The 13,807-nt window shown below is 42.0% G+C and overlaps 1 protein-coding gene across 1 annotated transcript in view; it reads right to left on the bottom strand.

Annotated features, from left to right (window-relative positions):
- Positions 1-5,246: 5,246 nt before the first annotated feature.
- The window catches only part of LOC141133579 (NXPE family member 3-like), a 68,459-nt gene continuing 59,898 nt past the window's right edge, over positions 5,247-13,807 (bottom strand). Inside the window, exons 5-6 of the mRNA XM_073623042.1 lie at positions 11,310-11,516; positions 5,247-6,476 (exon numbers count right to left, since the gene is read on the bottom strand). Coding sequence (XP_073479143.1) covers positions 5,944-6,476; positions 11,310-11,516 — 740 coding nt within the window. The 3' untranslated portion in view covers positions 5,247-5,943. The remainder of the gene's footprint in view (positions 6,477-11,309; positions 11,517-13,807) is intronic.

Here is a 13,807-nt window from a genome sequence, read left to right as displayed (position 1 = left end):
GTTGGTGTGTGCCTGGCTATACCCTTCAGCCAGATATTGTTACTTGTATTTTGATTTCTTCACATCAGTTTTTATCATAGGTTGAAGTATCACGTAATGCTATATTTATATTTTTATTTCAGAGTCATTTATTAATATTGTGTCACATATACACTATATTTATATTTTTATTTCAGAGTCATTTACTAATATTGTGTCACATATACACTATATTTATATTTTTATTTCAGAGTCATTTATTAATATTGTGTACATATACACAGGTATTTTATTTAGATTTTCACATACATTGAGAGGATTAGCGCAGCACCACACTCTTACCTATTTGCATAGAGGGGAAATATCAGTGATCTATCGGTCACTAGCTAAGACCAACACAAAGACCCTCTTCATGCTTGAATGGGAAAGGGACCTGGGACAAACTTGCAATATAACAGAATGGCATAGGCCTCAGCTTCCGCCTATAAGGGAATTCTGAATATGGCGCTAGTGGACGCAAACCTGAAGGTGCTAATGGGATGGTATCTCATCCCATTAAAACTGTCCAGAATCAATCCCACATCCTCCTCCCTTTGTTTCTTTTTTCCTAGTTAAAAGGAAAATCTACTGGATTATGGCCCAGGAGAAGATGGTAAGCACTCTGTTAGATATCACTGAGAAATACAAGGCCATCTGGGAACCTTGGGCCCATTATATGCAGATAAAGCTCACATATTGATCCTTCTCACTCTCTTGGGGATGGTGTGGGGATATTCAGGTCACTATTTCTTCTTCTCTGTGTTCTTGTTTCTACTATCTGTCCTCTACTTGCTTTCACACCTTACTCTTGAACTCAAAGTTCTCCATCCCTGATTTTGGGAATCTTCTTTGGAAACACAAAAATTTTCATAGACGACTCCAAAGTAAGAGGTACCTATTGGTAATAGTCAACTACAGTGCCTTGCAAAAGTATTCACCCCCTTGGCTTTCTACCTATTTTGTTACATTACAGCCTTTAGTTCAATGTTTTTTTTAATCTGAATTATATGTGATGGATCAGAACACAATAGTCTAAGTTGGTGAAGTAAAATTAGAAAAATATATACATGAAACTATTTTTCAGAAATAAAAAAATGATCATTGGCATGTGCATATGTATTCACCCCCTTTGTTATGAAGCCCATAAAAAGCTCTGGTGCAACCAATTACCTTCAGAAGTCACAGAATCAGTGAAATGATGTCCACCTGTGTGCAATCTAAGTGTCACATGATCTGTCATTACATATACACACCTTTTTGAAAGACCCCAGAGGCTGCAACACCTAAGCAAGAGGCACCATTAACCAAACACTGCCATGAAGACCGTGGAACTCTCCAAACAAGTAAGGGACAATGTTGTTGAGAAGTACAAGTCAGGGTTAGGTTATAAAAAAATATCCAAATCTTTGATGATCCCTAGGAGCACCATCAAATCTATCATAACCAAATAAAAAGAACATGGCACAACAGCAAACCTGCCAAGAGACGGCCACACACCAAAACTCACAGACCGTACATAGGACGACAATCAGCCGCACGCTCCATAGAGTTGGGCTTTATGGCAGAGTGGCCAGAAGAAAGCCATTACTTTCAACAAAAAACAAAATGGCACGTTTTGAGTTTGCGAAAAGGCATGTGGGAGACTCCCAAAAAGTATGGAGGAAGGTGCTCTGGTCTGATGAGACTAAAATTGAACTTTTTGGCCATCAAAGAAAACGCTATGTCTGGCGCAAACCCAACACATCACATCACTCAAAGAACACCATCCCCACAGTGAAACATGGTGGTGGCAGCATCATGCTGTGGGGATGTTTTTCAGCAGTCTATATTCATGTAATTCTTTCGCCTAGGCTGCTGTAATGTGTATATATATGAATTTATTGAATGTATTTTACAATCAGTTATGACCACTATGTGGTGCCAAGTTGATATATATTTAATGTACCCTTGATGCCTATGTTGCATACACACATACTATGTGTGTGCGAACCATTATGGATTGATATTCACTACAATGTCTCTCCTCAAGTGGTTGTGTAATTGATATGATTTATGCACTTTTTATTTTCAATAAACATGCTTTTTTGTTTTCACCAACTCACTCCCACGATGTCCTTGACCTCAATCAAAGTCACAATTTTCCCGTTCTTTATCTTCGTAATAGGGATGGAGGCACATTGTGTATATGTGCCTCATTTAAAGTCCCAAACTTCCAGTTTTTCCTTTTCAGATTTAGGGATGGAGGTCTATGGACAGGACATATTCATTTTGTGTCCATGAGATGATGCAGCTTCCCCTTTAGCGACACACACCTAGAGTCTGGCATTGTGTTTCAATCGTAGCTACCCAGGTCCGCCTCACTGTCTGTTGTCCGGGAGCTGCGATCCTCTCTGGGTGCTCCCTCCCCTTCCCCCTCCCTTGGGGAGGTGGGCGGGTTCCCACAGAGCATCGGCGCCACGCCCTCTACCCCACGTGTGATGGCGAATCTTGCGTCATGACACGCCGTAGTTTTTTCCATCTCAGCCGGCCAGCCGGAAACTTGGGTATCCCCCGTGGGTGGTCTCTACCGCCTATGCCGGAGCCCCTCCCTGCATCGGCCGTGCCTGCGTGACGTTGGTACGTGTCAGCGTGCACGTGTGCGGATCGGCTATATCCGGCCTCCCCCCACACAGCTTGGATGTCCAGATCAAACTACATACTCTTCGTTATAGGACGTGGTCCAATTTTCTCTGCCTGGGATAGAAGTAAGCCATTGCCAAGCCACTCCACCATTCTGCTAGCCAGCCATTCCTTTCTACCAATTGGTTTTGGCATACTGGGCTTTTCAATCTTTTTCTGACCCTCTTATGTACCATCTTTTATAGCTATCTGGTTGTGGTTTATACTTGCCTGTTTTGATTTCACTTTCCTACTGGATGCAAATTACTCTCCATCTATCCTATCAGTATACTATGATACACTGATTATCCATCCTCTCATTTTAGATTCCTCCTGGCAGTTTTCACTTCTATTGGTACTACACCATGTTTCACCATGTTATCTGGCAATCCGTTATCTGTGTATGTGGGGGTGGTTTGGGTGTATGCCCACCCCGCCGGAGCGCTGCCGCGCTACCTCAGCTCCCGGTAGAGACTATCCTTCCGGCCCTGGCTCCTCGCTTCTCACACTTCCCAGCTCCAAATCCATGTAAGTACACAGGATGGGCGTAATTGCCTCTCCCTATCTATCAGTTACCATTAGATTAACTATATCCTACCACACTTTTCTAGATACTTCAAAGCATCAGCCCCTGATGAGTGGTTTACACGAAACGCGTTGGGCAACCTGATGATGCAAACTCATGCTCATATTACACCCTTTACCAATGAACATGTCATGGGGCAACTTGATGATGCAGATTCCTGCTCAGATTACACTTTCCACCAATGAACATGTCATATATTTCTTTCAATCATGGTTTCAGTGTGTTTTTTCATACAATTGTCATTTCTTTCGCCTAGGCTGCTGTAATGTGTATATATATGAATTTATTGAATGTATTTTACAATCAGTTATGACCACTATGTGGTGCCAAGTTGATATATATTTAATGTACCCTTGATGCCTATGTTGCATACACACATACTATGTGTGTGCGAACCATTATGGATTGATATTCACTACAATGTCTCTCCTCAAGTGGTTGTGTAATTGATATGTTTTATGCACTTTTTATTTTCAATAAACATGCTTTTTTGTTTTCACCAACTCACTCCCACGATGTCCTTGACCTCAATCAAAGTCCCAATTTTACCGTTCTTTATCTTCGTAATAGGGATGGAGGCACATTGTGTATATGTGCCTCATTTAAAGTCCCAAACTTCCAGTTTTTCCTATTCATGTAATCAGGACCATCCAGTGATCCTACCAGTAAAAAACTTCTGTTACTGCATGTGACTTTCAGGGAATTGATATGGTTGTTTACTTACTTCTACCTTAAGTAGTTTTATTTGTTACTAGTTTGACGGAAATGGTTTAGAGTTATTAAATCTGTGTTACTAAACTGAAAAGGCTTATTTTCCTCTAGTACATGCTCTCCTTCAATGTGCTCCGGGAGAGGGACTAAAGGTGATTGGAGATATTGGATACACATCCTATACTTTGCAATAATTTACGCTCCTAAACCCGGAAGCTCTACTCCCCGACCCCATACCTGTTTTCTATCTTTGATGGAAAATTTTCCTCTATTGAGATCTCGCTTCCCCTGAGCAGGTAAGGTACCACACTTTTTTGCTCACAGATGCTGTTCTTACGGAAATTGACTTCAGTTGAATCCCAAGTTTACAGTTAGTGGTTACATGGATTTCTTGACCAAGTATATGTTCGTATTGTCTTTCGACAGGCACCTACTTTGCCATATGATCGGTCCGTGGGTTTTCCTGATCCAATGCTTTCAACAAATAGGTATTGCATAGGAAGGACACTGACGGAAGACTGAACTCCCCTCCGCCCCATGACACAGTTTGATCCCGTTTGGGGTGTCTAAAGGAGGAGGATGATTCACCTTCCCCTTTTCCTAAATGTATTCTATATTCACGAAGCAATGGTTAATTTGTTTCAAGCCATTTCGATGTACTCATATACGACCCTCTGTTTTGCATTATATGTTTCAATGTACATCTGATTGTACCAACTTTCCTTATTCCTTTTTGAAAAACTCAATAAAACTATTGAAATGGAAAAAAATGACACTAGAAAATGGAAGTGATATTCACATCACTTCCCGGTTCTTTGTAACTAGGGGAGATCAGCAAATGGATCTAGCCTGGTCTCCCTCACCTCCACCCAGTGACACCCGCAATGTGGGTCACGGGATGCAGGTGGGACAGCAGAGACTGAGCAGCATTGCAGGGGAATCACGTAGGGGGCAGTTTAACCACCCATTCATTTCCATCAGATAGCTTGTGGAGTGTGTGTAAACCCCCCCACTCAAAACAAGAACATAGCCGGCATCTTCAGTAATCCAAATAATAAGGTCTTTATTGCTACATACAGGAACGGTGTAAGAACAGTGCAAAGGCTAACTTGTTTTGGCACAAAAGGCCTTGATCACAGCATATCAGACATGTGAAACACAAAACATATATATATATATATATATATATATATATATATATATATATATATATATATATATATATATATATATATATATATATATATATATACATATATATATATATATATATATATATATATATATATATATATATATATATATAGACATAATACAGCTCAATAACAGAGCAAGTGCATCAATAAAACAATTAAGACAATTTGATTAATTTTCACCATAGAACAGAGAGAAAAGCGGCACTGGATCGTATAATATAACAATAGAAAAATGACAAATTGCAGGGTGATGTAACCGGAGTTTTTAAAACATCATAACCTGCAGCAGAAAGAAGGTACTAAATTAGCAGAAGAATAAAAATCTCCAAAACAGGACTGGCTGTATTCAATTTTAAAAGCATATAATTTCAAAAATAATCCCCCCCCCATACAGCCACCGACTTATGACATATGTTGATTCCTTTACAAGGATTCAAGAAGGTTTCATAAGGTCCGCTTCTACTTAATCTTTATTCCTTGATGTTGATTACATTCACTTCAAATAGATAAGATACAAATACATTATTTATTTTAATTTAATCAAACAATTCTGTTTACATTGAGAGGCATATAAATAAAAGCCGCAGACCAATCAGGCCACAGTAGGCTTGTCTAGACTTGCACGCATATGTAGCTATCTGTTCAGTAAATTTGTCCATCTGCAACCAAAGCAGTTCATAACATTTTCTGTCCTCCTTATATATGGTGTTACTTAGACCTGGACATCCCACTGAAGAATGTGCTCTAAACAACATTAAAACACACCACTGATTGTTAATGAGGACATATAAATGAAAGCAAAAAATCTATCTCATTTTTAACAACCACCATTTTAGGGTGGATATGTTCAGGTTCACGGTGGCAAGAGGTCATCTGCCAAACATCTAGAATTGCGACTGGTAGCTTAGAGAACATAGCCTTCATCAAAGTGTCCAGCTGCAATGATAACCAGTCACTTCCATGTTCAAACAGGTAGCCAGTGTTGGCCGATTTGATGAGGATCTTTGTTTCAGGGCTCCGCTCTAACAGCCGAACTACTGCTTCTCGAATGTGATGTAACCTATTGATATACACTCCAACAGGGTACGTGATAAGGTGGCTCCAGCATGTTATCACGATGATCGTCCCTTTCCGGTTCCCCAATATATCCAACTCTGAAGCAATGAAGCGTAGTTCACGTACTGCAGTGCGATCCATGCGTAAAGGTTTCTGGTGGGCTCTCCACTGGAGCAAATAATTAAATTCTGCATCTGTGGCTAGAATTGGACCTGTATTATAGACCGTATGAAGATCGATCTTCTTCAGAGCTAAGATTTTGGAAATAAAATGCAAGGTAAAATTAACAAGTGAGTCAAAATTAAGATAATGTCTGAATGTATCTCTAGGCAAACCTTCTTTTTTTTTTGCTGTTTGTTGCCCTGTTTGGCAAACTTTTCACTACTCAACACAAGGACAGGAAGTAAGGATAAATCTCTCTAACAGGCACACAACTGAAATAAGAAGGGATAGCTTGCAATGTAGGGAAAGGCTGAAACCAACATTAAAGTATAACTAGAGGCAAAATGTTGTTTTAGTTTTGGATAGAGTGGGGAGGGATTAGACACCCTTGTCAGTTTCTATTACTGTCTCTGACCCCGTTAAGGGGATTCACCCTCTCTATTTGTCTTTTTTACTATTATTATTGAATGTGAAAGTAAAAGAAAATCACACATTTTGAGTTGTTCCCAGAAAAGTAATAGAGGGGAAATCTAATAGGGACACTAGTTCTGGTGATCTTTCCCTAAATTTAGAAAGATGTATACCACTCCAGGCACAAATACCAAGACCTCCCCTCCCCTGCACAACCTGGGTGCTGGCTCTGTGTATAGAGCACATGTAATAGAGGAAATCCGGACAGCTGCACTCCAGTGAAAAATGTCTTTATTGAATTAAATCGGTCCATACAGCAATCAAGGTCAGTGAATGAATCAGCTGACGCGTTTCACAGCCCTTACTGGTGCTTAGTCATAGCTAAAATTTGCAGGGATTTCCTCTCACTTCCTGTTTGGCTTTGGGACAGGAAGTGAAGGAAAGTCTCAACCAATGGGACACAGATGGTGAAAAAAAATCTGACAGGAGTTATAACCCTCCCTTACTCTATCCAAAATATAAACAAAAGTTTTGCATATACTTCAACTTTAACATTTCTTTGCTGCATGTGTCCCAATTGGAGATTTCCCATTGTAGGGAAGTGTTCTTTTGTACACTGCCTGTGAGGTTTTTTACATTCATGCCTGGTTCCTATCATAGAGTTCTTGTTACAAACAGATTCTTCCTATTAAGAAGTTGTTTCCTGTCCCTGCTTAAGGGTCAGGAAATCCCTCAAGGCTATATATGTGGATGTCTTACAGGATGTGAGGGAGAGAGAGTGGCCAGACACATGCTGTGCAAACCAGAGGTGCTGCAGGCTGATTTTGTGCTGTATCCATTCTTCCAGGCTGAAAAGGGACAATACAAAATAGGCAAGTGCTACTTCACTGTGTAGCTCACTGTTTGTTATATTACTGTCACTCCTGTGTGGGAACCAGAGATATCTGTTAGAGCAATATACTTGGGCTATTCTCAAGTGTATGAGAGCAAAGCTCATTTGATTGTTGCCTATCAAGTAACTGGTTTAGGTTGAAGTGTATATTTCATTATTTAAAGCAACAGTGTCCCTTTTTAGTCGGGGGGGGGTCCTAGCTAGTATTAGCCTAGGGAATGGTAAACAGCTCAGGGTAGCGTCAGGATAGGCTTTCGATGGCCATTTAGATAGGTGGCTGTCTGTTAGAATTGATAGCCTATAGTCAGGTTAGGGACCAAGAGATAGGCTAGATAGGCCTGATTTGCCTTATAGGTGGCGTGTTCCAGACTTCTTCGCCATCAGTGTGTTAGTCTGTACAAGCGTCCCCAGGAAGCCACCGCTCCACATATGCATCAGCCAGATTGTGTTGTCTTGCAAGTCAACTCATCAGGGGACCCTGCAACCGAACTGTGCCACAGGGCCTAATTGGAGGTATTGGTGTTAAAGGCCTTCAGTTATATATCTGGATATATAGATACATACCGTATATACTCGAGTATAAGCCGATCCGAGTATAAGTCGAGGCCCTAATTTACCACAAAAAAATGGGAAAAACTTAGTGACCCGAGTATAAGACGAGGGTGAGAAATGCACAGCTACTGTAAGTGGAAAAGAGGGTCAACAATGCCCATTTGCAGCCTCACTGTGCCCATTTGCATGCCTCACTGTGCCAATTTGCATCTATAGGTCCCCCGAACTTCAAACTCGGTAGTTAAGGGTTCCTAGATGCCCCCTAGCTGCAGCCAAAATTTGGAGTCTCTGAACCCAAAGGGTCCCAAAATGACATTGCTGCAGGTGGACACAGTTGACCGACTTTGGGGCCCCGTATCTCAGGGCCACTTAGTTCTAGGAACCCCAAATTTGGTGTGCAAACCCAGTGGAACAAACACCATATAATATCCAAAGCTAGGGTTTCTAGCACTAAGTGGCCCTGAGATACAGGGCCCCAAAAATCGGTTCAGAAAATGTCAAGCACTTTTCTGCAGCAAAGAATGACATTTTCTGAACCTACTTTGGGGCCCCATATCTCGGAGCCACTTGGTGCTAGGAACCCCAGCTTTGGATATGTTATGGTTATGTTTCCACTAGGTTTGTATACCAAATGTGGGGTTCTTAGTACCAAGTGGCCCTGAGATATGGGGCCCCAAAATCGGTTCAGAAAATGTCAAGCACTTTTCTGCAGCATAGAACGACATTTTCCATACCAATTTTGGGGCCCCATATCTCGGGGCCACTTGGTGCTAGGAACTCCAGCTTTGGATATGTTGTGGTACCAGTTCCACTGAGTTTGTACACCAAATGGCCCTGAGATACGGGGCCCCAAATTCGGTTCGGAAAATGAATTTTTTTGCTGCAGAAAAGTGCTTGACTCGAGTATAAGTCAAGGGGGGCACTTTCAGCACAAAAAAATGTGCTGAAAAACTCGACTTATACTCGAGTATATACGGTATATACACTGTTCTTCTAAGACATAAGTACATTCATCTTGTTATTGCTTTGGTTGTATGTAATGCCATCACTTTATCATATATAACGTTTCACTAACCATCTGCTGGTAGGTCTGCATATCTGGGTGTAATAGTACTACTGCTGTCAGTTATTTTGGGTGAGTTACTAGTTATTGTCCTGGAAAGGGATCTTCTCTACATATGCTGGAGCCCTGTTCTAGGTGGAGGCACTGCCAATTATATATTTATAGTCCACTCTTCCTTTAGTGAAGGCTCTGGCTCATTTGGATACCTGCAGGTTAGCACCAAAGGCTGTGTGGAGAGGGCAACTTCATATGACCCCCCTATAACAGGGCTACACTATTATTTCCTTCCACAATGAAAACATTAGGGTCAAATCACTAATGTCCCGTACACACGGTCGGATTTTCCAAAGGAAAATGTGTGATAGGACCTTGTTGTCGGAAATTCCGACCGTGTGTGGGCTCCATCACACATTTTCCGTCGGATTTTCCGACCCACAAAGTTTGAGAGCAGGCTATAAAATTTTCCGACAACAAAATCCGTTGTCGGAATTTCCGATCGTGTGTACACAAATCCGACGCACAAAATGCCACGCATGCTCAGAATAAATAAAGAGATGAAAGCTATTGGCTACTGCCCCGTTTATAGTCCCGACGTACGTGTTTTACGTCACCGCGTTCAGAATGATCGGATTTTCCGTCAACTTTGTGTGACCGTGTGTATGCAAGACAAGTTTGAGCCAACATCCGTCGGAAAAAATCCTAGGATTTTGTTCTCAGAATGTCTGATCAATGTCCGACCGTGTGTACGGGGCATAAGAGTTAATAACGCATGCGGTAAATTAGTTGTGAAAGTTTAATTCACCAAGAATTTAGCATTAAATGACGAATGCGGTATTTTTTCAATTGTTCGGTAACTACCACATTTTCTCATGCGGTAATTTATCGCACCTGTCGGTGGTTAAGGTTTGTTTAAGGTAATTTCCTTATAACAGTTTACGTTTTAACATGGTTGTGTTTTTTCATTTGCAAACAGCAATTTTTACTAGTTCTTGATGTTAAATTTCAGCAGATCTTTGCATTTAGTGTGCACTGCATGTCATGCCTTTTTGATTTAATAAAAAATAAATAAAATACTTGTGTACTCGCAATGTAAAATGCCCATTTGTATGTGTCCACTGCTGGTGGAATAGTGTCAACTTTCTGTGGGTCCTCTGTGGGTGGAATTAGACCCCTGAGGGTAGTATTGCACCCCTTCCTGTGGGTGGAATAGTACCCCTTTTTGTGGGTCTTCTGTGGGTGGAATTAGACCCCTCTCTGAGGGTAGTATTGCACCCCTTCCTGTGGGTGGAATAGTACCCCTTTTTGTGGGTCTTCTGTGGGTGGAATTAGACCCCTCTCTGAGGGTAGTATTGCACCCCTTCCTGTGGGTGGAATAGTACCCCTTTTTGTGGGTCTTCTGTGGGTGGAATTAGGCCCCTTTCTGTGGGTCTTCTGTGGGTGGAAGTAGCCTCTAAGGGTAGTATTGCACCCCTTTCTGTGGGTGTAATTAGACCCCTCTTTGAGGGTAGTATTGCACGCCTTCCTTTGGGTGTTCTGTGGGTGGAATTAGGCCCCTTTCTGTGGGTGTTCTGTGGGTGGAATTAGGCTCCTGGTGGGTGGAATGCCCCTTTCTGAGGGTTTGAATAGGCCCCTCCTTCTGGTATTGCACTAGTTACCGCCACCAAAAGGGTGGCGTTAAATATCGCACCTTTGTTAAGGTTCCTGTTTAGTTTGTGAATTGGACTTAACAGATTACCCCATGATTTTTTGTGATATTTACAGACATTTTTTTTTTTCATTGTTTACTGCAAAATAGTTTTTTTTTTTTTATGAATTGGACTTTATTTACCGCATGCAATAATTTATGCAAATAAGTAACATGATACCCTTACCGCATGCGGTAAAGCTTAGTAAATTGACCCCAAAGTCACTAAGACAGGCAGCAAAGGGAAATCTTCCCAACAGGACACCAATAACAATAAATACCTGATAGGGGTTCTACTTATTCCCTGTTATGTAACATACTTGGTATGAAAGCCACAAGGTATTCCCACCACTGTCGCATTGTAGAGTCTCCGAACATGTAGACAATCTTCCCAGCAAGGCATTTTGCTGCCAAAGTATGATTATCAAAGTGTTTATTGGAGCAGACCAGAGACTTCCAGACATCTTGGTAATAGAATCCTGAGGGGTTTGGAGTCCTTAGTCCAGCGATACATGGAACATTTGTACCTAGAGAAAAATAATAATAAAGATCACCCTTCTCATGATGCCATTAACACCAAATCTTTATTTTTGATTATGGATAATTATTATCTGTAATTATATTTTGTAGCGGTACCCCCGTAGGGGCTGCTGAATATTGTGGTCCACCTGTCACCCTGCCCAGCCTGACATTCACTTCCCAGACACTCCAAGACAATTAACAGTCTGTTAGCTTTGTTTTGTGTTTTTATTGAGGGATTATAACTTAGATGGGGTTAAGGAATTCATGGGAAGCCAGGAAATATTATTTGTTTGAATAGCTTGGGACAGATTATAAACTCTCCTCTTGCTCCAGCACAACTCTTCAGGCACAGCTAGCACGTGGTTGGGCCTGACACTGACTTCAGCCAGGCCCTAGCAACAGCCCTTTACAGGCAGAGGCCGTGGGCCCCTTTGGTTGAGCGAAAAGAGAAATGGAATGTTCTGGCGCTAGCTGTCCTAGATGGACTACTGATCCCAGTCAGCCCTCCTCAGGCCCTGCCAGCCCTCCTGGTTGCAGCTGCCCGACTCCACTGCCCTTGACATCACAGTCTCTCCCGCCGGCTTCACATCCATCTCAGACTGCACACTCCCAGTCCACACAGGCATGCCTCCCCAGCTCTCCCGACTGTGCCTGCTACTCACTGACACCTGGTGGATCCCTCCTGAAGACTTTGCCTGGCAGTACCTTCCACCTGTCCTCTCCCGCTCCTGGTCAGGACACCCCTGTGGTTTGTGTGAGGGTCCCTTCCACTCCTGAGCTCCAGGCCCAAAGTCACCCCCCCAGACTGGGGAGCTTCTTTAAGGGCCACGGCAGCTCCCAGTTCTTCCACCTGACAACACCTCCCCAGCTGGGCTGACCCTGGGTATATCAAGGAGGCCTGCCCCCTGTCTGTGAGTCACCAGCCTACTCTACGCCACTCCCAGCCCACACAGATCAAAACAAACAGGCCTAGCTCACAGCTAGGCCTGATTAAATTTACCTGGACTACAAAAATTCTACTTCTAGCACCTACCTAAAGTAGAGGATGCCACACTTTTATTATGAGTAATTGCAAAATTACTGATTAACTCAGCAGTAAGAGCACAAGCCATATGTAGACTGCTGAAGCAATCTGAATAGTCAGTCTTAAAGTGAAACTTTAAACATTAACCTGTCCAGCTCCGGAAGGTTTACCCTCTTTATGACCAGGCCATTTTTTGCAGTACGGCACTGCGTTACTTTGAATGTGCCCTAATCCCATGTAATGTGCCCTGCTCTCTTTTAAGGTGTCTCCTCGATCCCATGTAATGCACCCTGCTCTCCTGTAATGTTCCCTGCTTCCATAAAATGTGGCCTGCTCTCAAGTTCAACCCAGAATTGAGCATCTGTGTAGAAAAAGCAAGCATGGGTGTCACATTAAATTGGTATGTTTTAATATTGATTCTATTACTTAATGCTATTTCGAAAACTTGTCTTTATATCAACAGCTTGCTGATCACACCAATGTTTGGTGAGTTGGGTTATGCTCCACCGGCGAAATTGAAAACCTATCCCATCCTATCCCTATCATTAACGTGTCATGGGCGGTGCGGCCCTGGCTCTGCTTGCCTTCTCCCCTATGTGGTCCAGTGTCCATCCAACCGTCCCTTGGTGATTGGCATGGGTCGAATAACTTACCTGCTACATCCTCTTCTCTCGCTAACCGGGATGCCTGCTTATATGGTCTATTGATGGAGTTGATACACACTGAAGTTCCCTGATGAAGCAGAAATATTCTGCAAAATATGTTGGAACCTAGTGTGTTATGATTACGGATATAACCAAATGTTTTATCTGTAACTCTAAATATGGATTCACACTGAGCTGCTGATTCCGCTTTATGCCTGTATATTATTTGCATGTTTTTTTTTTAATGGGATTTTTGGTGACCCATTCATGGATTTTTAACCTTTATGTATAATAAAGATGATTTATATATTTTAAATATTTGTACGTGTCTACCTCAGTGACAACCTCACTTCCAATAAAGTACTGTCACCAGTTAGGGGCACCCCCCTTTTTTCTGGAATGTGTAATGTTCAGTGAGCTGAAGATGTGAACTTTATTTCAGGGGAGCAAAATATTACAGCGCACACATGCAAAAAAGACCTCCAGCAGGGCTAGTTTAAAACACCTAGACAATCTAAAAAATATTAGCAAAAAATATGGGGATTTGGTCACACCATATTGCTATATGGTGCTAAGCCCACTTACTGCGACAAAGTACCCCATGATTAGTGGGTCCTACACTATCCAT

Source organism: Aquarana catesbeiana, linkage group LG03 (assembly GCF_042186555.1).
Source record: "Aquarana catesbeiana isolate 2022-GZ linkage group LG03, ASM4218655v1, whole genome shotgun sequence".
NCBI lineage: Eukaryota > Metazoa > Chordata > Amphibia > Anura > Ranidae > Aquarana > Aquarana catesbeiana.
The sequence above is the reverse complement of the archived record's forward strand: the minus strand, read 5'-3'. Positions and strand labels throughout refer to the sequence as shown.